Raw genomic sequence first — 24239 nt, forward strand, 5'->3', positions numbered from 1 at the left:
GGGGATCTTGGTCTATAAAAGTTCTGTCACTTTGTCTTCCTCTGGAATTGAACGATTCCATCACGGCTGGTTGGGCTCCAGCCAGAGCTTGTAGAACACCTCAGTAAATGGTTTTGCTGTGTGTTTCCTGTGCAGGTTTGAACTGATGCGCATGTGCTGGCAGTACAACCCCAAAATGAGGCCCTCCTTCCTGGAAATCATTGGTAGCATTAAAGACGAGCTGGACCCAGCGTTCAAAGAGGTCTCCTTCTTCTACAGTGAAGAGAACAAGCCTCCGGACACAGAGGAGCTTGACCTGGAGACTGAAAACATGGAGAGCATTCCTTTAGATCCCTCCTCCACCCTCCAACCCACTGACAAGCACTCAGGACACAAAGCCGAGAACGGCCCAGGCGTGGTGGTGCTTCGGGCCAGCTTCGAGGAGCGACAGCCGTACGCGCACATGAACGGGGGACGCAAGAACGAGAGGGCCTTACCGCTGCCCCAGTCGTCGGCCTGCTGATCCTTCCCAGCCAGAATCTCACAACATGGAGCAACACCTGCATTGGGGGAAGAAAGAAAGAAAGGAAATCACAATGTGTTCAAACAGCCTACTGTACCTCAGTGGATCTTCAGAACTGCCGTAGCTGCACTTGGGAGAACCCTTTTTTCCAGTCAAACAAGTTGTCGTGTTTTTCTGTGCCCGATACGCAAGCAGATGTTTGTTTCAGTCCAGGACTCCAGTCATGGGGCGCACAGTTGGCCTTTTAAAACTGATGTTAACACTTCATAGCGACAGAAAACTTGAGATCTGATGTCTTTCTCTCTATCTATCCTTTCTCTCTCTTTTCTTTCTGTCTCTCTCTGCTTCATAATGGGAAACATATCTGCGTGCAAGTCCAGCCGTACAGCACTTTGATCAGATCAAAGATAGCGCAGGCCGGGGGGGCTCCGGGACCCTCCAAGCACCTGCCTGACACCGTAGGTCTTTATAGAATAAAACCCGACAGAAACCCCACACAAAAAGAAAACTCAGCTGACAGAAAGACTGGATTTTTAACGTTGCTCTTTAACCTTTTTAGGAACACGTCAAAGAATCAAAAGGGCCCTCATTTGTCCAAGGTTGTTCCCATTTCCAACGCTGCCAAATTTTGCCAAAAAATAACCCAAACTCTCTTGGTTTTTTGGTTTCTGGGGTTTTGTTTTGTTTCGTTTCTGTTTCGTAGGCATGAAGGAGCACAGTAACCAACTGCTCTGTCTGAACGAGATCCTGACCAATACGTTCTGTTCAACCATACACTGGTATTTAAAACAAAAAAATAGATAACAAAAAATAATGAAATTGTCGAGCTCTTTGTTTCAAAACTGGACAAAATGTGATTATTTTATTTTCTTGTGATGGAGAAGATAAAAGGGATGGGGTAGAGAAACAGCCCCCCCACCCCCCACCCCGCCGTGCCCCCATCCCACCCAATTCTGGACAAAACTGGCAGTGGTGAGCTAAACCGACGCGTGCGTTTCGTACACAACAAGAGGCAACCGCACGCCGAAACCGAACCAGGAGAAGCCTGAAAGGAAGCGGCCGAGGTCTCCGGCGGGGCAGCCTGCCCTCCGCACAGGCTCGCAGGAAACAGCGATTGGAGAAGACACAAAACAGCAGTGACCGGATTCAAGTACATGATGCTTTGTTGACCTTTTCTCTTTATTATTAAGACTTCTCGAAGGGTCTTGCAGTTCTATGTTAGACCATGGATCATTTGCATACACATTGTCTTTTGTGTCACTTTTATAACTTTTTTACGGTTCAGATACTCATCTATATGTCTGTACAGAAAAAAGCTGCTATTTTTTTTGTTCTTTATCTTTGTGGATTTAATCTATGAGAACCTTCAGGTCTGCCCTCCTTCCCTCCCCTCCCACTTCAACAGATTTTCTTATGCTTTGTACTATAGTGTGTAACTCTTTACTTCCTCCTTCCCAGTAACTGATACCTTTCATATGATTTGCCATGAACTGTTCAATGCCTTTTTATAAATACATTTCCTCCTCTTTTTTTTTTCTTTTTTTTTTTTAATTATTTTGCTTTTGATTTTTCTCTCCTCTCCATTGGTTGTTTTACAACATCTTGGCTGTGTGGGCTTTTGAGGGGGGGGACATGGAGAAAGAAGGAGGGGACACCCTGCACGGAAACAACTCGAGCAGTGCTGTGGTGTGTTGAAATCCTGTTTTTTTTCCTTCCTTCTCGCTCTCCTCTGCCCAGGCAGCGTGCGAGGCTCTTACAGTGCAAGGCATGATACAAACTCAGGTCAGAAAAAACAAAAAGGTTAATAGTTAGTACATTCTTGTTCAGTGTTTATAGTCATTGTTGTACAAGGGTCCTTCCCCTCCTTCCCTCCCCGCTTGTTTTGGTTGCAGCACGCATCCACCTGCCATCCCCACACCCACTCCCCCCACACAGACACACATATGTATGTACTTTGTTTTGTATTTGTTGGGTGCAGCAGCAGACACCAGGCTTTTGGGTCACTGGTTTTTACAAAGACGATTTTGCACCCTTCCGCCCCGTGAGTAAGAGCCGGACCAGTTGCAGCTGGTGGTGCCAGGCAGCCTTAGGGTGGCCACTGAAGCTCCAGCAAGCCCCAGCTCTTCACTTTCCCCATGAAGAAGCCCTCATGGAGGGCACCAGGGCTGCACTTTGCACCCTAGGGAAGAGAAATAACACCGAAACCAACTGGAACCCAGCAGGCCGTTTCCGTGGGGCTGGGTGGGCAGAGTGCAGCTGGGGCCAGTGGCTTGGCTAGCAAACAGTTCAGTGTTGGCTGCTATGGAAACCTGTGCAAGTACAAGCTTGTTGCTTAAATCATAGACCAAACCTCAGAACAAAGGAAAACGAGTAAGCTTGTTTGTTCAGTTGCAGAAGCCGTGGTGACAGGGGAAGGAGGGGGCCACCAGAAAGTCTGCAACCACCGAGTCATACCCGTTGCTCCTCTTAACGTCAGTTTCAGCATCTAAGCCTTTGTTTAGCACTGATCCAACCAAACGATGGCAGTGAAGAGGTGGTTCTGGGATGGAAACGCTTCAATCTTTTGAGTAAGAACAAAGAATTCAAGTAGACTGATTGCTAGTTTTGACTGGAGATTTGAAAAAGTTTGTAGTGCTTTTTGCTTGTGTAGTTTAGGTCCCATTATCTTCTCTTGCCTCTGTCCCATAGTTATTTTTTTCCCCTTTAAAAATGAAAAAGACAAAAAAGTTAATTAAGAAGGTATTCTATGTAGGATTTTTTATTTATTTTTGTGATATCAGTTTAAATCACTGTAGAGATGCCCCATAATAAATCTAAATACTGAGATAAGGGTTTTTGAGTATGACAGGGGGACAGGTTTTGATTTTTTTCAAACATTTATCTACCTCACTCTTATTTTTTTATATGTGTGTATATAAAAAAGAATACATCTCACATGTCTCAGCAGCCAATAAATGCCGTTGATACTGGTAACCTCTCACTCCATATACCACATGCTCTAGGTTCTGGAGGGGAACAGTCACTGCCTGTCACAAAGGGTCACTTCTGAACATTTGCCTCCATTCCAAGGAGTGTTTCCAGTTTTTTTGCTCACATTCATTACTGTGAGGAGGAATCCCAGGGCTGTCTGCCTTAGGGGACCATTCCTGAAGGAAACATGAGGGCTTTTTAGCGTGGTAACCTGTCAGTCCTCAAATCAGGAACAAAACGCTGCATGGTTTGATGAGCAGAGACACAGCTGACCTGCTATGAGGACTTCAAATTATGAGTATTTGATGAAATCTGTTACAGAAATGGGTTGATGACAATGTCTGAAGGCCCAGAATAATTGTGCAGTGAAGGGAATGGTCTTGCTGTTTGTCCTGCAGAATGGGCTCAGTCCTGCTGGATTTCCCTCAGATGCCACAAGCACCAAAAAGATACTTGGCTGAATCAGCACCTAAAAATGAATTGGCTCTTACAGCAACAGCATTGCTGGCTTGACCAAAAAACCTGCCCCAGGCTGCCTGGTGATAACTGCTACATCGAGTTTACAGCTTCGGATCTTTGCTGCTTCTGTTTGATACGAGAGCACTGATGATTTTTTTTTTCCTGAAACTAACATTGAATTGATGTCTTTTAACGTGCCAGTAAAAACTCACTTCCCTTTTCTTCCCCTGTTTATATGCTTCAGATAACTGTGGATTCTGATGGACCAGCCATCAAACTTTAACCGCCCTCTGACAGCGTGTCACTGGTTTACAAACACACAGGACTAACACGAGCTTGCCATCAACTTGATGTATAAGGTTTCTTTTTCCAGCTCAGGCAGCTGGTGGTGCAGGTGTTGGCTGTGGTATCTAAATAATGTGGTGCTTGACTCCTAGAGTTGTACCCAGCCTTGTGTGAATGCACAGCGCTGTGGTTAAAGTACTGTAGAGTTGGCCTTTGGAGGGAGCATTTCTAGCCCTAAGGAACCAGCCAGATTTAGTGGGTTTACCAGTTTGGGGTTGGTTTTTCTGTTTTTCAGGAGGCTCCCGTGACCTTTTGGTGCAGTGGCTGTTCCCCTCTCTTGCACATATTTGATTACCACAACTGGAGATCCTCAGATCTTTCAGCTGGCTAGGAGGGTTTTGTTAAAACTGTCCGAGTTCCTGGGTTTTGTAATTGTATGTAGGTGGTTTTAAGATGCATTAGGAAGCAACACTAATGACGTAGCACCCATCACGATGAGCATTTCCAAAAGCACTGCGGTAGAAGACAGTCGCGCGACATCACGTCCGCACGCGTGATGACAGTCAGCTCTCCTGGACCAAACCACCTTCATGATACCATTGCGTTCTGTGTTTGCAGTTCAAGCTTAATTCCTTTTTTGTTCTGTTTGTTTCCATAGCCTATTTTTGTTGTTGTTGTTGTGTTTTGTGCGTTTTGAATAGCTTTATTCACATGGGTTTTTCATGCAGACTTCCCTTGGACAGTAAATCAAGTTGTTTGTGCATGTGAACAACTGAGAATTAATGTTGGCTTGGTAGAGTCATAATACGGTTTGTAATGTTGTTCTTCCCTGAGACCACTGGCTTGTCTGGTATGGAAAATTTATTTAGAACTTCAGCTATGTTTGAATAAAGTGAAAGTAATCCAGTTTGTTTATAAATTGCAAACAAAAGCCCACCCAGCCCTGAAAACCAGCATTTGACAGACGGCACCAAGATGTTTTCATGCAGCAGGGTAACGCAGTGGCGTTGCTGCGGGGAGCGGGGGCTCCGAGTGTGGTGCTCGGCTGTTGTGCTCCCCTGACTCGCATTTTAACAGCTGCTCGGTGGCACAGAAGGTGGTTTGGTTGCAAAGGCACGTGAACACAAAAGTGTCAGCTGCGTGGTACTCAATAAGATGCTCTCTCAGGGGAGTGATAAAGCAGCCGCGGAAGCCGAGCGTGATGGGAAGCGCGAGGCCAGCCGGTGTGCACCGTCTTTCCCAGCGCGATGCCTCTGCTCGTTGATGCTGGTTCAAAGCGATGTATGGCTCTAGGGGTGTGCACACTGATGATGCTCCTCTTGGTCTTGAAAGACAAAGGCATGAAAGCCCAGTTTGCCCAGGATGACTGGTCACCAGGTGGGACTGCTCTCGGGTCCTCTGGGAACTGCTGAGGGGTGTTGGGCACAATCAGAGTCTAAGTGAACAACACTCCTATTGTTGGTATAACTCCATACATATATATCTATATATACATATATATATCTGCATATGTATATCTATATTATAGATATATATCTTTTTAAACCCTTTTCATTCCATTAGTACAAGTAACACTTGTTTCCTGTTATTCTTATTTTGTTTGTCAACCATGTATTTAATCACTGGGCTGAACAACAGCGGAGGAAGGTGCAAGGGATCCGCTCCTTACTAACCAGTGATAAAAGCCAGATATTGCAACTTAACCCACGAGTAGTTGTGCAGACAAGGATTTGAAAATGATGTGTAGAAACAACACTAGTGGCCAGGGGTGCTGAAGATACAGAACTATGAACAGGCAGGAGGGCTTCAAAGGATGCCTTGGTTCAGAGACTGGTTGCTCAGAGATGAACAGCCTCTGCAATTGAGCACGGCCAGGTAGATCAGAACCGAGAGGCATGGAAGCAGGATGTGGCAATGGGTATTTACAAAGACACAGGGCTTGGCAGAAGTTTGAGGTGGCTTCCTGAGCTTCATCTGTGGGACAGCATCGGAGCTCAGGTATCACAATTCTGATCGTTGGTACTTGTAACTAAACCTCTGGGCTTCCCATCTGGAAGGGTAAATGGATTGCCAGGAGTTTAATAGTTGGTGGTGTCATCAGTCTGTATGAATCTGTAGAGTTGGTCTGTTCTGCAAGTACCTGAAGACTATCACGAGTTTGTGTGTGTGCCTATGTGTGCGTGCTCATCTTTCCTTTACTCTGTGTTCTGTTGATCAGTAATCCATTAGCATTTTCAATAGGGCTTCAAGTCCAGTAGATTACGGGTAGTCAGTTGACGAAGATCTGGTTTACAAGAACTAATTCAATGTTCCATTGCATTTTGTAAGTACATAGAATAATTTTATAAAATGTTTGTAGTTTATAAATGCCTAAACTATGATTTAAGGGCACTTTCCTGTGTCTGTGTATGGGTGCGTCTGTCTGTGATCAGTTGTTTTTCACGGTACCAGTTTACTAGCTAGCTTTACGATATGCCAAAAAGGATCCCGAACTTGTCCAATCCGTGGCTTGTCCCTCTTCCCGCCCGCCCAAGCTTTGTGTCCCAGTATACAGCAAATGAATAAAGGAGTTGGAGGAATGTTCTGTATCTTCAGTATCCTGGTCTTCCAGAGCCCTCTGGTTGGGGTGGGATCATCTTAGCTGGTCATTTCACGTTACTGTCTAGGGCAGTTGGCTTAATGGATTACAAGAACCTCACTGGTTGGGGAAACAGAACGGGTCTTGCTGCTACCCAGGCTGACATGCGCAGTGCAGGACCAGCCTTGCAGTGGCCACGTGGTCTGAAGGATGCGACTATGGAAGAGAGAGAGGGAAGGTGGTTTTTGTAATTGCTATTGAAGAACTGTTTGCTGATTTCTTCCCACTCTGAAAGTTTGTGCGCAGCCTCTGAAGCTGCTGAGCACCATTTGGAGCTTTGTTGAAACGAGCAAGGCAGGGTCCCTATTTATTGTTATTTAAGAGTACTGATGATCCCTTCACCCTCGCTCCCCGGAGCTGCCTGACCGCATTGCCGAAGGGTTCCCATGATATAGATACTGTCCAAAACTCAGCTCTTCTGTTTGCTGGACCAGTGAGGTTTGAGATGAAAGGATTGGCCAGAGTTTGTCTACCTCTGGGACAAAAACAAAACTAGAAAGTGCTAAGGAATGGATGCAGTTGCAAATACATTTTCCAGTCTTTTCTTGTTTAAATTTTTTTAAGAGAAAATGAAACAATACCATGGCCAATTTATTACAGAAAAAGACTTGCTGTGTATAAATTATTCCTAAAGAAATTCCTGTGTTTATATTAAAATGAATCAGTAGAGAAAAAAAAATTCAAAATGTTTTTGTATATTCTGTTGTAAGAATTTATTCCTGTTATTGCGATATACTCGGGATTCTTTACATTATGAAAAGAAGAAACTTTGTCTATTTTGAATGGCTGAAGCTAAGGCTCCTTTAGTTTCTCTTACTCTGCTTTTTTCTAGTAGTTTCAGTACTACATGATTTAAGTTAAATAAAAGAATTCTGTATGCATTTGCCTGCTTCTGAATTTGTTGCTCCTTACGCAAAGCGAGTACAGGTTGGAAAACTCAGAGCAAACCACCTCTGGTCTCCCTCTGCCCTTGTAGGCTGCATTTAACTGTGCTCCTCTGAGTAAATCTTAGCAGAGGTCAGTGCTGCCATAATCTTGAAATCAAAGGTATTTTCCAGTGACACTGAGCTTGTGGACCCTTTTCTGATGGGACCTTGACTACTGGGTTGCAGTAGGTAGTTCCCTTGAATAAGGCAAGCCTTTCTATTTACTTCTTTATTTGAGGAAAACCTGCTTGTTTACCCTTGCAGCAGTCCAGAGATGAGGCATCCAGCAGCATGTGCTTAACAGTTTCCTGCAACAGTCATTGGAAAAGGCAGTGGCAAAAACAAATGGCACTAACTTGGTGTTCCCAGTTCCTCTGGTTAAAATAAGGCACTGTGGTGGCGCAAAGCCTCATCAGCTGTCTGTGTTGTTACGTTTCTCTGTTGTCCTTCTTACATGATGCTTGAGGAACAGGCTTTTGTTTCCCTGGAGAAATCCTCTTTTTTCTTCTGTGATCCATCTTACCCTGTCCCCTCCCCACACTGTTTCAGCATTTCTAAGATAATGCTCTGTAATGCTTTTCCTAGAAAGTCTGCTGTTACTGATGGGGATAATGGAGGCACATGGATGAAAGCTGCTCTTCCATTGCCGTAGTACAGAGAAGCGTAGTAGGTGTAATCACAGACGTACCTGCAGTGTTAAGGTAACAAAACCAGAAACCTGAATTACAGAACAGTAACCTGATTAAATTTAAATGTTCGTTAAGTAGCCAAACCAGATCTGGTTTATGAAATTATTAACAATGCATTTGCTTAGTGAGGAAAGGAAGTGCTGAAAGAAACCAAGTTTGAGAAACAAATGTTCCTTATCTGATGGTTTGGTTTCTCAGACACCCTCCCCGAAGGAGCTTTAAATAAAAAACAAGACATGCTTTCTTTTCGAGGCTCCTATAAACTGGGTGAGATGGGAAAGGTAACGCACAGCCTAGTGGAAGATACCACCATGGAACACATACAGCTTTTAGTGTAAGTTTAGTCTCGCTATGAGGAGGGGGTTTGTCTTAGCTCCCTACTTGTTAACTTGCAGGTGCAAATCCTGACATTAAGGGCCAAGATCGGCTGATTTTTAGTTTTTCAAGATGAGATCATTTATTGGTTTGTTCCTCTTTTAAATGAAAACTGAGATAATTGCTACAGTACTGCTGAAACACAGACGAGCTCACAGACCTGGGTCCGAAGGTACCTGTAATTGCTCTGTTCCTTGGTGTACGTGTTTACATTTTGTATCCTCCCAGTTGGGAAAACCAGACTGAAATCTGCTACTGGTCGGTATTGCTTTTAGACTCTTAATAGCTCAGGTTTACTGGGGTTATTAATCACAGGGTGTGCTGTGTTGAAACTTGTTCCTTTTGGAATTTAGAAATCTGTGGCAAAATACCTACTGGCTGTAGGTTTTCTGTTTTACATAGAATTTAAATTCATCCCAATTTCATATGTGTTGCCCCTCTGAAGACTTTGCTTTGAAGTGATTTTGGTTGGAGGAAAAGCCATTGCAAAGATTCCTCAAGGTTAAATGAGTCTATGGAGTTACTTCTGCTTTCCCTGTGAGCCCCTGACACGCAATGCTTTACCTTCCTGCATCTCTGGAAGAGATGATATCAACTCCTTCCACTGAAATGCTTTTCCAGAGCATCTTCATATTAATTGTAGATTCAATCTTTTCCGGGCCATCTAGCACACAACAGGCACCTTCTGGGAGAAAACCACAAGCATCCATCTCTTGGTAGCCTTTGTTCTTCCCACACTGCTCGAGGATGATGAGTCCTTCGGCGGCTGAAGCCAGCCCAACGTGAACTGTAAGCTGGTTTTTCCCACCAGAGTGAATAACAGGAAATTAAAAATGAGACCTGTTTTGGAACAGGGTGCGATGCAGTAGTGCCAAGCATGGTGTGAAACACCGCCTGCAAGGTGGGGAGTCTTGGTGTAGCTCGTGCCTGAAGAAAACTTCGACAAGAGATTCTAAGTGAGAATAAAATCATGCTTTACTCTGGTTTTGTCAGCTCAGAACTTCAGAGCTTGGTACCTTTTTTGCCGTTTATGGTGGGGTTTTGTTTCCCTTTGTTCAACACTGTTCAAATGGCATGGGGTTAAACTAGCACGCGATAATCAGTGTGCTCCAACTTTCAGTTTGAACCCTCTACCGCAGTTTTAATAGTCACTTCCCAGCGTTGTGTGATGCACGTCTTGCACAGCACTCTTCTGGGGATCTTTTTAAAGATCCTCTCAGAATAATGATACTCATAAATGAAGGGGAAGATCTGTGTAACTTCCCAGTTACTCACCAGTGGCTGAAGAGTTGTCCATATCTTGAAGACTTGCTCCTTTGCTTTTCGGTAAGCCACCGGCAGCTGCATGATACGGAGATCTGTGTTATTGCCAAGGCCTCTCTTGGACAGCTCCTGTGTTTACAAAGAAAACATGGAATTGTGAGAGCATTGGATTTCTCAGACTGCGATAAAGAATCAGGCTGATGCAACTGTGGTGGAAACACCTGAAAAAGCAAGGTAATGCTGTCTAAGCACATGGTTCCTAACCACTCTCAGCAGTGAGATTCATTTATTTAATGGTAGCTCCCCCTTTTTTGACTGGAAGAGACTAAAATGTGTTTTCCAAAGGGATGCTCAGTCTGCAGTGGGTGGGAGTGGTTATTGCTAAGGGGCTGGACCACTGACATACAGGTCCACACTTGGAAGCTTCTAAATAAGCTTTGATGTAGGTAAGATCTGTTCCTCTGAAAGCTCTAGTAGATAAACCTGCACTATCAAGGGACACAAATGAAGGACAATCCCCATTAGCTGTCCACTCCAGCAATCTGCTGGCTTGAACTGGTTCGGGTAAGCTGTGCTGGAGGCATCTGTCAACATGAGAAAGGGCACATTTAGGCTGGGTTTCATTTCTTTGCTGGTCTAGAATGTTTTTCTAGTAAAAGGAAATGTCAGTTATTTGGGTATTACTTCTCTGTCACTTAGGTACAGTCGAATTTCCACATGGGACCTTTTCCCAAAGGAAACAAAAGTTATGCCCAGAATTGAGGTGGAAGAAACAATGGCACCCTCAAAGCAGCAGGTTGGCCAGGTGGTAAAAGATGTTCTGGAGAATCAAGGTCATGTGGAAATGACTTGAAATTGTGTTGTCAGTAGAACAGGGCTAACAAACAAGACTCTTAATAGTAAGCCTCTAAGTAGAAGGTGGGAGGCTGCAGTGGCAGGATGCAGAAGGAAAGCTTTGTCCCTGAGAAGTAAAAGGACGGCTGAAAGTTCCTGTTGCATTTGAGTAGAGCACTACCCAAGGAGGGTACAGAGGAAGTTTCTAGGGGGGCACAGGCAAAAAGTCAGCAGCAGAGGTCTGTGATTAGCCCCAAACCCTGTAACTTCTCTATTACATGTTGTTTTCATTTCTCTAGGGATACTTGGGTGGACAAGACCCAGAGTTCTAAGCTGTAGCTAACTGGGAAATTTGCCCTTCAACACTGGCTTCCTATATAAACTGTTCCAATTTTCTTGTCAGCGGAAGCATTGATTAGCTGTGCTCAATAAACTATTTGACACAAGCAAGGAAACAATGCCTGCAGGGAAGTAAACACATTCAGAGAACAGTGCCAGCCTGTCTTGCTCTGGGCGCTGACAGTCTTTGAGAGCCCATTGCATCATCTTGTTTAAGAATTCTGTTCTGTCTTAGCTTCCAAAAAAGCAAACCCCAGCTGGTTCACAATTAGCATTTTCTTTTCTAAAGCATCTTTACCATTGAATGAGATTCTTCCTTTTTAGCTGTAAAGCTCAGAGGTCTCAGCTCCCCATAACTTTGGTATGGAATGTGGAGACCCACAGTAAGTTGTTAGGCCATTCTTCTCCCATGCTGGCTGGATTGGTGTTCTGTTGTCACCATTTGTCATGGGAGAGACACACAGAAATGCTTCAGTGCAGGACAAAACCGGTACCAGACCAAGAGTAAAGGGCTGGCAATGTGTGTCAAAGGAAGACAGTTCCCTGTGTCCTCAGCTGTTTCAGCATGTTGTCAATAATGTGTATTACTTTGTTGTCCAAGAATACTAACCATGGGCTTATGCCCCATTAGAGCACATGTTGTGCAAACACAGAACAAAAAAATAGATCATTCTTTGTCTCAGCCTTAACCAAAACTAGTTTTGCATTTGAGGTGAGAGACTGAAGATGGTTACAGGAGGATAACTGCATCTGGAAAATGGAGCTCACACTGGTGAGGTCATTCAGTAAACAAGTGCCTCTCTTTTGTAGTTGAAAGAGCAAAGAGAACTTCAAAGGAGGACACAAGTTTTGGAGGACTTTCTTGTGGGAAGAGCGGTTCCAAAGAAAGCAGGCAGATTCTTTGTTGGGAGGCTCTTCTGACAGAGGTATGAAATCCAGCGTTATCAGCTGATGACCTTGAGTCATTGGTGAGCTGTGGTTACAGTCCTGGTCCACTGGAACTCTGGCCCATGTGGTTACACAGCCCTCCCCAAAGAGAAGCGATTGGCACAGCACAGTTGTGCTCGGGTGCAGTGGTTGTGTTAGAAGCATCTTGAACTTTTAGAAACCTCCAGGAAAAAACTAGCTTTAGGGGTGTAAGAAAGTTCCAGAACAGAAATGAAGGCACTAAATAGCAATGTCTTCTTAGTTTCACAGATGAGGAAACTAAAGCAGAGGGAGGGAGACAGAGAGATTAAATGACACATTTCCAAAGACCACATGGTCAGTGGCAGGATGAAAAACTGCACCCAGAGATCTGATCCTCATCTCCCGATAGCAAACATAGTTCCCAGAAGCAGTTGGAAATGTGACCTGTTCTTTGGGCTAACAGTTTAATTACTGTGAATGTTGTCACTCAGTTTACATTTGTGCCCTATTAACTGGTGACTTTGACCTTGGTGGTAGACTGCCCTGATAGGTTATTTAACTGCCAAGTTGAAGACAGTTTCTGGAGGACACACGAGTCAGATCACAGGTTATTAGGTTTGACCATCAATGTGTAACATGGAAGAAATAATTTGGAGAATCTGGGATTCTGAGGGTCCCGTGTGGTGCTGACAAACTAACGCATCACAGTAACTCAACATGAACTGTCAGCAAACACAGGGTAAATACTCGGTGGTGTTTTCCTTCAGAGCGCACGTCCCGCAGAGTTCAGTGTTTCAGCTTTCGTGTGTGTTGTAGGAGGGTATTTCAGGTGAACGGAGTTATGAGAACCATGAAAAACTGAGTGAGACAGGCTTCTGAAAGAGAAGCTGTCTTACTAGTGCTAGACACCCATGTTGGGCCCTGTGCCAGTGACTATAAAAGCTCTGAAGCTTTTCTCGGTGACCCTGAATTGACAGGTTCACCTGTACTTTCTGATCCATTTGCCTCTTGTTTTCCCTGAACACTCAAGGGGTACTTGCTGAGGAATGAGAAATCCGGGGATGAGATGCTGTTGAATGATTTGTGTATGAGTCATCTTGCACTGTGATAAGAACTTGGGTTCATGCAAAACAACAGGGTTCTCCTCACACTCTTGGAAAATTGTATCTTCATATAAAACAGGCAACGTGGGAGAATGCACTGCTACTTATGGTAGTATCCGGAAGAAATCCAAGAATGCAGAACAAATGCTCTTTCTAAACCAGCAGAAATCAAGATTTGGAGAGTTTTACTAACATTTATCACTTGATGCCTGAGGATTTCAGAAAATGGAGATCAGCTTATTCCCCCAGAAGTGTAGTAAATGGTTAATTTGTAAGAGAAACAATATCCCACAACCATTTTTCTGAGTGCCCAGTGAGGGCACAGAAGGGATGTGACTACTGGAATAGGCTGTGTGCTCACTGGATCAGTCTCTGATGCTCCCTACAGCAAGAGAAGAGGTTCAGGAGAACAGCTGATCCCATCAGCAAGGCTCTGGTCTGGCTGCTCAGTACTTTCTTGAGGATGAGTTTGAGTGCACTCTTGCTCAGTTCTCAGACTCGGTGGGAGGGCTTTATGCCACTTTAGTGATCCATGCAGGAACCCCAAGCCAAGGCAGGATTACTTCCAGATGTTGATGCTAAATTTTGCTATCTTTAATACATGTGCACAGGCTTCCTGAAGACCGTAGGGCTACCCTTGTGAACAAGGCTAATGGAACAATACCGTAAGATTGCTATTTAGCATGGAGAAGCCTATTGAAATTCAAAGTACTTCCAGATTTGCAGCAAATTTCCCTGATTTGCCTGGATTAACCACCTTTGCCAGAGAACAGGAAACCAATGCAGCATCCCCAATATGAATACATATTAATTCCATGCAGAGGGGGTCACATCAGAGGGAAATGGATTTGTTCTCCTTCATACACAAGGACTGACATCTGTTTCACTATGGAATGCTGGAGCAGCCAGCACATAGCATTACAGAAAACTCATTGGTGTGTTTTGGTTTAGGCTGTTTTGCTTGCAGATAAAGAACATGGTTTATTTTCAGCCCAAAGAGGATGATCTTGCACCCAAAATTAGAACTAATATGAATCAGGAAATAATGAGCAAGAACATTGTCAACTGACAAATATCTGTGGTTTCAGGGACATATCAAGTTGGACTCAAGGTAATTTATGGGTCTCCTGTGATGACTGGGGTGTGGAAAGGTATCACAGAAGTACTTTTGTCTCCTGTTAGGCTACAGGGATAACATCCCCCATGATTCTGAGTGGGTAATGAATTTATTCTACCAAATACAAAGTTTCACTCAGTATTCTTCACCCAACAAGGCCAGAATAGAAAACACATACGGGTTGGTGGAGTTGCTATAGCTTTGGTCTTTGGTCATTTGAAAGTGGAAGCCAAAGATGAAACATGAAAACACACTTAGAATTGGTGTGCTTTAGGCTTTGTGTTCCTGAAGGAGGCGGAGCTCAACAGGTTACACCTAATGAGAAGGAAAACACCTTACACAGGCATGTAAAAATGAGTTGTGGTATGAGATCATGTGTTTACTGAGCAGAGATAACCTGTGGTATATGCAATAGGTGCAGAAAAGGCACCCTGGGTAAAAATATCTTTTTTCAAACTCAAGAATAATATTTTGAAAAGTGATTAAATAGCACACAAAAAAATCTTGCCAATAAAACAATGTTTTACTTCTTAATTCTCCTTTCTTCTATGTTGGGAGTCTGCTCCATGAGGCATAATTCTGTTTAATGAGTCATGCGAAATAACTTTTTTGAAGGGAATGGAAAGCCTGAAAACAATTGTATCAGGATTGCCACAAAATAAAACACCTCCCTTTCTTTTTTCCATGCTTACCTTCACTGCTTCCCAGCTAGGATTAACCAAGTATTGTCTAAAGGGACCAAAACCTGAAAAGAAAGAAAGGTGCTTAACCTATGCTTGCTCTGCAATCATAGATCAGGTGCAGACACGCATGCACACACATATTTGTTCTTTATCTTCGTATTTTTGGTTATGGAGGTTGAGTTTTTAGGTAGGATTTAGCCTTTATAGCACTTCAGGAATTAGTATTTTAATTTTTCATATGCACTGATATAAGAACAGATCTCACAATCTTCATTCATGTCAACTCTTTCTCATGAGATAACTTTAACTGAAGCTGGTAAATGTGCCAGAGCCAATAGGACAGATCAAAGAAATGATGATTTTGGGCAAGGTTCATCACCCATAGAAACCCCGCTACTAAAACATCTGGTGTTAAATACTCCCAGGCCACAGTCAATTCTTGTAAGTGCCATTCTTAGGGTTAAAGCTCTTGAAGATAGGCATATTTAATGAAAATGATTGAAAAAGTAACATTTTATTTCATTTGATGTTGGGTTTTGGTTTTTTTCTTTTTAATCCTAGTGAAAACTTTTCTCTCAGGGAAAATGTGCTTTTTGTGGTGCTGGGCAAAATCTCTTCCGTTGCTTTTTCCCCAGAGGAAAAGAGAAGAGGAAAGGCAAAAGGACCTCTCGAATCCAAAGTACTACATTTAATTTTATGCACCCTTTTATATGAAAGGCTTTTTTTAAATAAAAAGGAAAAAAGCCCTCATTTTAAGCTGGACAGGCAACTTATCATTAAAACATTTGATGGAAAACTCCACGATCTTCATTAATCTCAGTTACTCCTCTCAATCCAGAATGTTACCAAGTCCTAGATACTGGGTGGCTGGAAAATAGTTTGTAAAATGGTTGCAATGCTGTAACTCTTAAATACTTAAAAATCCTTAAATGGACAAATAAATACTTGACAGTATATGACTGCTATTTTTCACAGTGAAAGGTACTTGCATGTGGGGACAATTAATCCTAAATGCAGGCTTATGACAGCTTAATGCTAGACTTCAAGCATTTCTTAATTTCTTAATACTTATTTCATAACTGCTTCATCTTTTCTCTTTAATATTATGAAAAGGCTGATGGTGCTAATAGTTTTGACAATGTTTTCCCCAGGTTTAAGTTTGTACTATGGAGAGGGAACAAGGGAAATAGTACTCATTTTACATTAACAGGGAAGATAAAACCTCATTAGTCCCACTCTATTCTCAGAGCAAAATTAGGGTGACACCTACTCCATTTTGAAGCTGTAGCTGTTGTGCATGTTTCTGTACCTGTGTGTGCAGAACTGAAGTTATGTATATTATATAGAATTATGTGTAAGGTTATTAAATATCTCACAATTAAATACAGGCATCTCAGTGGTGGCCGTAAGAAACTACTGCTTAGGATAAAATCACTCCATGAAAAATGACTTAAGGTAAGAGTTTTACAGTACAGAACTACCTGCAACAACTTGGAGAGCTAACTGGCTGAGTATTATTAGGCACTATATAACAAACTGGGCTCAGTGCCAGCAGGTTTATGTTATGAGCAGGTGAAAATGTGACAGAGACAAGCTATGATAATCTCTGTAATAGCTTAAAGATGCACCTGTGTCCGTAATGGGACACACTAGTCTAAAACCATTTGAACAAGTAGGTTTCTGCACCTCAATGGCTATCTAAGGGGAGGAAAAACCTAACAGGATGTTAAGAAGTGTGCCCATCAAGGGTATGTGCCATAAATATCGTAGGACAGAACCAGACTGTCAGCCTGTTAAGAGGTTAGCAAAAACATCTTGTTCTCTCCTACACTCCCACTTGGTTCAACTGCAGTGATGTCTAGAGCAAGCCAAACTAGTTCTGCTCATCTTGCAGCTATTGAAACCTAAAAAAAAAAGGTGTTTAATTGAAAACAGCAAGATGCAAATCTCTTTGATGTAGCTTCAACCTCATTCCTATGTCCTCAGATGACCTGCAGTGGAAAATTATCCAGCAACTCACATGTCAAGATATGTGTAATCATTGCCTTTAAACGAGCCAGTGGCAACTAGAGGAGTAGCGAGTAGCAGCATTCCTTAAGAGCTTTAACCTTTTAAAGCTCAGAATTCTCTAGCTGGTGCTTCTGCCACTATGATTCAGCAGTAGTGATAGCCAGCAAGAGAAATTCCCAATTTGGTCCCTCGTGCTGCATGTTCAGGCATGCTCCTTTGGTATATTTAAATTTAATGGTTTAGTTTAGCAGTGATGAGGCAGCATCTCCTGTTTAAAACTCCCTTACTTTGCCATGAAACTGAGACCTCGAAACTTGCCATGTGCTGCTCTAATTCTGGACACCGACTATGTGACATTGTGATGCAACCTGGTTTTCTTGCTTCAGACCTCCTTTTGGGTAAGCTTTATCTCATACTAGCCTGCACTGCCTTCAGCTATGTGGTTTGGATCAGAGAGAATGTCAACAAAGATTAAGACATGGAGAGAATGAACAACAAACCAAACTGGGTGGCAGTAAAGAGGGCAGACTGCAGTCTTGTTTGCTGACATGCATCTGATTTTTCTTAGGAAGGCACCGCAGCAAGTTATTTTCCATTTGGAATTGTTAGTATGACCATTTGCTACTGTTTTTCCTTCCAGGGAACTGTTTACGACAAAGACCAAGCATGTGTGCATACCATCTCTGGCTACAAGGAGAAGAAAATAAAAATCTTACCAGTTACAACCACAGTGCTGGAATTGGAATCCATGAAATCTGTGCTCCAGAAGGTGGAATCTTGTTGTCTTTCAGTTCCAACAGTATTATAATTCATATATCTGTGGCAGACTTCTTTATTTGGGGCACCCTTTTTTCTTCCAACTGTGATGTCTGCATTCACATGACAGGGATGGCTTGTGATTTATGTCACTTTCGAAGCAAACATTGTTACGTCTCTGTATTAAAGATAGAAGTGTGACTGACAGGCTGGTTGACCGGGACTGTCCCAAACTTCTTTAGGCACGCAATAGTACTTAGGAAGGGACAGGAAAAGCTTAAAGAAACTTCTTGCAAAAATCCAGCCACATTTTTCCTCAGAAACCTGTTTATGTACAAGTAAACCAAAAATTAATTGAATCAATTTTATTTTATCTCTGTGGATATTCTATTTTTAGCACAGCTGTAATTCACTTCAATCGTGAGGAATGACTTCACTACAAAAAACATATCTGTCCATTTCTACTGTTCATAGACTTTCTTACTGACTAATTCAGGGGTAACTTTGCCATCCCTCTTCATAGCAGTTAGCCAGTTTACTCACCCTGATCTTTATCTTAAGCTTTTTATAAAATAGTTCAAGCTCCTTCAAAACACCGTAAGTAAAATGTGTGTATTTGCTAAGCCAAAACATTTACTCAGTAATATCCCTGAATAGGCAATGTGTTACAAAATCTCATTCCAACTTGCAAGGTCAAATGAAGTCTGGAAGCTGGGTTATGGCCTGCTGAAACTGGTGAGTTTAATAACTGGTCTGTCTTCATTAAACTGAAGCATGAGAACCAATAGGGGAGGGCCCAAAATCAAAACATATGCACATTGTCACTGCCCAAAACAAAAGCATATGCAAGTTCTCTTGGGAATTATAACTATGTGGGCAGAGGGTTTTGCTGGGTCTTGTTTTGAGTAGGAAGTGTATGTGTGTGCATGTGAGAGAGAGAGGGAGGGGAGAAATATGCTAAGAATAGAAAGCCACTATATAATCTCAAGGGAGCTGGTAATTGTGAGACCTTAAGGACAAAAAAAATCTCTGAAGAGATCTGTTGGACTGGTTCGTGCCTGAGTGAGGTTTGGAGCTATGGGCTGTGTCTGTCATTTAAATCCTCCTGTGCTGAGACACAAAGAAATTTGTGGATTCTTCTAAATCAAAAGACCTTGATTCCAGCAGCCATTTCTTCCCCTGACTAATATAACTTGCCAAATTAACTTTTATTCAGTGCTGTGGCTGAAGGAGCTGCGCATAGAGCAAACAGTCCTCTGCAGCTTTAAATAAGTCAAAATCTGCCACTGACATCAGTGAATTACATCTAAAATTCTCCAGTTTCGGGTTTTGTTAAATCTGAATACAGGATGGTCTAATGAACAAAGCATATGAGAGGAATAAAGCAATATTCAAGGTCTACAGTTGCTTAATTAATTTCCTGCATGAGAAATTATGTATTTTGTTTAGTACAATTTAGCTGCTTTATAGATATATAAGAAAGGTATTGCTTGAACACTGTAAAATATTAGGAATTTTATTAGATATTCTTGCATAGAGTAGATAGAAGTCTATGACATCTGTGCACTCTCAAGCGATTGATATTGCCTTTTTGGACTATAGGACTAGTTTTCAAAGTTTTCACAGCTCACAAAAGAAAGTGGAAACAAAGATGGAACAAGGAAGATTATGTCACTAATCCTTTATGAAGAAACTGATAGAAATCTGGGGGAAATCCCTCCAAGCCACTTTCTAATAACTCATCAGTTGAGCATTGCCTTCAACAGCTTAGTCCCTTTCCGTAAGTAGAGGTTTGCTGATCTGGTAGTAAAGATTCCAAGATATTTCTAGTGTTGCTGTATGCTTGTGCAAGTCTGGGAAGAATGCTAGTGGTATGAATAAATTAGGAATTTGACAAAGTGCACCAAAATTAGGGTTTGCACTGATTTAATTTATTGTTTCTGTTCCCAAGCTTTATGTGCACAGTAGTATAAATGGAGGAATAATGCATGTATAGCATCTGCATTACATTGTGACAGTATGACTGTAGCTTTACTATTAGCACTCACTCGCATGTATGTGCCCATAACAACAGATACACAAGTCACTGGATATCTGAGGCCTGTGCAAATAAATCTCCCCATCCATAATTAAGAAACCAAGCCCTGGCTATTTGAAGACAAGTCACAGCCAGAGCTGACTCAGCTGAATGCTGGCTGTTTTTCTCTCTATACGCAAATGTGATTGGCATGGCACTCATCCTGAGGTAAAGAAGAAATGGAAGCAACTCGACTATGAAAGCTCTGGTTATCACCTTAAATATTTTTCTGTAGAGTTGTCTGATTCATTTTAAAATTTTCTGAACTGCTGAGTTAGAGAAAAATGTATTTTCTGCAAGTGCATTCTGACCACATTGCAGAACTGCTAGAACACTGCTCAAACAGCTTCTTAGTACTGATGGTAACAAGAATTGAATATGGCTGTTCATTTAGAAACAGCTCTTTAATTTTTATCTCTTTTATTATTACTTGCATATAGATTTTTTATTTCATGTTATTGGCAGGCATTGACCAATGCTTTAAACTCTTAGGTGTTTAATATATTCCATTTTTTTATCTCAGCTGTTTAACATTTAATGAGAGGAAGAAGAAATCAAGCTGCTATGCTATTTAACATTAAACTGTAATGGGACTTTAAATAGAAATTTCAGGCTCTAACATTCTATATTTCTTTTCCATTCTAATAAAAATAAATGATCCTCAGGAAAGACCTAACATAGTCTTTAGGTAGATGGAATGCAGTGTCACAAAAAGAGAGGTGACAAACATTTCAGTGTAACGCTCACTGTTCCCCGTGGAGCAATGCCTCTTCTAAAGCAAACTCCACAGAAATGGTAAATGGAAAAACGTAATGGCAAATTCACTTACCTTTCTTTTGGATAGAAAGTATTATATATTTTATGTTGTTGCCTTATTTATATTACCTCTTTTGCAATTGATGATACTAGTGTATACTCAATGCTTAGCAATAATGGAAAAAACTGAAATTGTATGTAATATAAATGCGGCCAAGCTGTTAGGGGGTTGTTGCCATTTCAGTTCCTGTCTTCTTGCAGTATTAGCAAAAGCCAACTGCTGTGTATGGATGGATTGTTAGATTTTATTTTTAATTGTTTATAATAGTTTAATGCAGGGAGAAAGTACTTTAGCAGGAGAGCATGCAACTCACAATCAGTGGGTTGCTGTTGTTCAGGTGTCATTTACCGTACACAAACCCTGAAAGCAGGATATATACACTTTAAGTAAGTCTTTATCAGCTAATATGCCAAATAGCTAGCTAGGACTAACAGGTTATGAGGGTAAACAGTAATATGCTTACAACTCCTTGTAAGAAAACTGAGGAGTCTTAGCTGAGGAAGTTTCCAGTATGCTGGGGAAAGTCAGTCTGTGTCTTTTGTTGGTGCGGGCTGATCCTCAGCATTACTTGAGTTATCTTCACATTTTCTGCTTTTCTTTCCTCCTATATCTTTTCCCTTGAATCTCTCACCAGCCAACAGCAGTGCTTCTGCGACTTGAGTTTCTTGTCTTTCGTGCCTTTAGCTCGTGTACTTTCTCATGGCTTAACAGTGTTCTCAGTAAACCTCAGGCAAGGTCACCCAGCAATGCTGCATCAAACAGGGCCGAGCATGACACAGGGTGTGGTGGAAGGTAGAAAGCTCCTAAGGATCATGAGATTGTGCTGAGATCCAGTGATGTGCCGTGGAGCGTGGTTGCGTGACATCTGCTTTTTTGGGAGCATCCGTGTATGGGCTGAGAGAACGTTTTCCTGTTGAGGACAGAAAACACAAATCCACTTCACTGTGTGTCTTAAACCGCTCAAAGGAGGAGCAGCCTCATGGCGCTTTTGGTCACTGTGCTGACAGGCAACGGAGTACTCATTAATGGAAGCACTCAAGATGCTGTCCCGAAACAGTCTCCAGGTCACAGCCATAAGTACAAAGGTAAGCTGGTTTCTTTGCAAACGTACTGCTAGTTCCATGCACTGTTCACCTCTTTGACTTTGCTAAGTTAGATCCGCTGCTTTAAGGGATCTATCTGACACCCAGGAAGCTCCCAACAGTCAACACCTGGATCCTACTTTATAATGTTAACATCTGTGTGTTCATTTTAGTCTCTATACCTCAATTTTACCATTTGTAATAACAAACAGCAGGCTGCTTGCCCATGTCTTCCGAAAGCCTCTTTCATATTGACAACAAATCACTACGGCACATCGCTGAAGCATACTACGAAAAATGTCATTTTTACTTATTTTCCCTCGTAAAACTCGTGCTGCTGCCACCCGAGCTTAAAGAAGCTGGTGTCAGCTCTACGGTTTGCCACTGTGTGCCTTTGGGATGAAGGGTTTGGAACTTGTTCTCGCAGTTTGGGAAGCTAAGGCACAGCCCTGTGCCGGCACCGCCCGAGGCCGGTCTGTGGTGGCAGAGGACGAGGGCTGCCCTCAGCCTGCAGCTCGCAGCCGGCTTCCCCTCGCCCCTCCGGCCTCCGCTCCCCCACACACCGCTCCCCACCGCCGCCCCACTCCCTTTGGCTCCGCAGCCGCCCTCCGACCGCCGCTTTTCCTGTCAGCTGCCCCCCGCCCCTCAGGGGCTGCCCGCGCCGCTATCCCGCGCGGGGCAGGGGCGGGCCGCGGCGGTGGGCGCCCGCCTCAGAGGAAGTGATGGAGGCCGCGGGAGGAGGAAGAGCCGCCGCTGGTAAGAAGGGAGGGCGAGCGCTCGGGAGCTCCCCCGCGGCCCGGCCTCCTCACGGCGGTGGCCGCCCCTCTCCCTTCGACTCCCTCATGCTGGCCCGGTTGCCCACCCGCAGGGGAAGGACACGGCGGGGCCGGCGCCTCCTGTGAGGAGCCCGAAATGGCGGGCTCCCCGCGGGCAGGTTTTCCACAAGCGGCCGAGGCGCCGCGAAACACTCGGGCCTTTCCAGGAAAACTTTGCCCAGCCGCCTGCGGTTGTGACCGGGCGAGCCCCGGAGCTTCACCTCCTTGTCCCCAGAGCACCGCCTGAGGGGGACGGGGCAGCCCGAGCGGGCTGCTGCAGGGGGGGGTTTGCCCTTTTCCCGAGTGTTCCGGTAACTCTTACACGTTCAGGCTAATCCAGAGCTGTGCTGAACATGGCTACGGGATTCCTGACGGCTTTGTGCCAGCTGTTCAGGGGTCTCACAACACAGGTACACAGATTTGGGACTTGAGAACTACTGAGGAGCTGAGGGAATGCTGTGTAAAAATACCACTACATTTTTAAGGTCGTATCTCAGGCAGCATCAGCCAGTGTTTACCCAAACTGAGCGAAAACATGGCTTGACAAAAGAAGCATGGTTTAACAGGGACAAAAGGAGCAGTAAACACGGTTCTTCTTGACTACTATAATTAGTTGGGTTATTTTGGTGTAGAGATACAAAGGCTTTTTATATTGCAGAGTCCTTTGCTTTCAGTAAAAACTTCGCTGATCATGGGCTGGCTAGAACAAGAAATACATGGTCTCTAATGATGAATTTTTGGGGAAAAAGGCCACTCACCCCTCACCTTCTTTCAGCAGAAGTTAAGGTTCTGGTGTTTCTGACAGTGGGCAAAGAGCTGCTCAGCCCAGCAGAGGCCAATAGAGAGAACTCCGTCATTCCCTACCTGGCGGACTTACTGCTTTGAAACAGCAGGCGTTGTCAGTTCCCAAATGGCAGTGCTCCTCGGGCTTGGTGAGGGAGCAGGTTTTAGGACAGGTGGATCTTCTGCCCATGCTCTGCTGTGGATTTCCAAGGGAGTTAGCGTTCCTGGTTTATATTTGACTAGGAGCACTTCCAAGAATCTCTGTTCACACACTTGTTTGGATAAGGGCCCGTTGCATCACCTCAGTTAGCTTTTGCTCTGCTTTCCCTCCTGGTCTGTTTTTATATTCTTTCTTAATTTGTCACGCTAGCAGGTAAATGGCGAGAAAGTGAATTTATCTTCTGAAACACATTTTAAGTTGCTACCATTTATCTAAAGCACCTACTTCATCCCCTTCAGTAAAATAATGATGTTGTTCATTAGTTCCTCTAGCTGCTCATGGCTAAATGCACCGTAGTCAGATTGCTCTGTTTTTTTTTTTGTCCCTATCAGCCACTTACGAAAGTCAAACATTTGTAATAATGCTGTTGGTTTTTTTTTGGGGGGGGGGGGGGGGGGTTGGAAGATTGAGTTCTGGTGATGTTTTAAACTATCTAGATGAGTGAGACTTGGTTTTTCATGTCTACGCAGGCATTGTACTGTTGGGCACTTCCATTGATGTCTGCATTTTTCCTCTGTTTCATTACTCTCGAATGTTTAGAGTAGTTCTTCCACCCCGTTCATTTTCTGGGACAGCTGCTCTTGTTT

At 43.3% G+C, this 24239-nt stretch overlaps 3 protein-coding genes across 11 annotated transcripts in view; 2 read left to right on the plus strand and 1 right to left on the minus strand.

The window, feature by feature from the left end:
• Positions 1 to 7735, plus strand: part of IGF1R (insulin like growth factor 1 receptor) — a 179318-nt gene extending 171583 nt beyond the window's left edge. For all 4 annotated transcript variants that reach the window (XM_061446693.1, XM_061446692.1, XM_061446694.1 and 1 more), the window contains exon 21: positions 136 to 7735. In XM_061446693.1, coding sequence (XP_061302677.1) covers positions 136 to 502 — 367 coding nt within the window. In that variant the 3' untranslated portion in view covers positions 503 to 7735. The remainder of the gene's footprint in view (positions 1 to 135) is intronic.
• On the minus strand, positions 7541 to 23784 carry PGPEP1L (pyroglutamyl-peptidase I like). Of its 6 annotated transcripts, none has more exons than XM_061446707.1 (6): positions 23415 to 23784; positions 17819 to 17971; positions 15102 to 15154; positions 10120 to 10236; positions 9409 to 9638; positions 7541 to 8468 (listed from the first exon to the last, which is right to left on the minus strand). In XM_061446707.1, exons 2-6 carry the CDS (start codon positions 17913 to 17915, stop codon positions 8300 to 8302), a joined length of 666 nt encoding a protein of 221 aa, XP_061302691.1. In that variant the 5' UTR covers positions 17916 to 17971; positions 23415 to 23784; the 3' UTR covers positions 7541 to 8299. The 6 variants fall into 6 exon arrangements, with proteins under 6 accessions (XP_061302691.1, XP_061302688.1, XP_061302690.1 ...); XM_061446704.1 differs by having other exon boundaries at positions 23408 to 23782; XM_061446706.1 differs by having other exon boundaries at positions 17819 to 18036; positions 23415 to 23776.
• Positions 22483 to 24239, plus strand: part of LOC133265827 (protein FAM169B-like) — a 38623-nt gene continuing 36866 nt past the window's right edge. Inside the window, exon 1 of the mRNA XM_061446698.1 lies at positions 22483 to 22590. Coding sequence (XP_061302682.1) covers positions 22557 to 22590 — 34 coding nt within the window. The 5' untranslated portion in view covers positions 22483 to 22556. The remainder of the gene's footprint in view (positions 22591 to 24239) is intronic.

Source organism: Pezoporus flaviventris, unplaced genomic scaffold (assembly GCF_033815535.1).
Source record: "Pezoporus flaviventris isolate CSIRO_AGI_PZ_B2104156 unplaced genomic scaffold, CSIRO_AGI_Pfla_v1 ptg000006l, whole genome shotgun sequence".
Taxonomy (NCBI): domain Eukaryota; kingdom Metazoa; phylum Chordata; class Aves; order Psittaciformes; family Psittacidae; genus Pezoporus; species Pezoporus flaviventris.

What these genes read in the sequence shown, in the direction of transcription:
- PGPEP1L (XM_061446707.1), bottom strand. Translation starts at nt 17,915, where the DNA reads ATGAATTATAATACTGTTGGAACTGAAAGACAACAAGATTCCACCTTC. An exon ending in CAGCACTGTGGTTGTAACTG is followed by an intron (nt 15,155 to 17,818) that starts GTAAGATTTTTA and finishes CTTTCTTTTCAG; the next exon opens with GTTTTGGTCCCTTTAGACAA. An exon ending in CTAGCTGGGAAGCAGTGAAG is followed by an intron (nt 10,237 to 15,101) that starts GTAAGCATGGAA and finishes TTGTAAACACAG; the next exon opens with GAGCTGTCCAAGAGAGGCCT.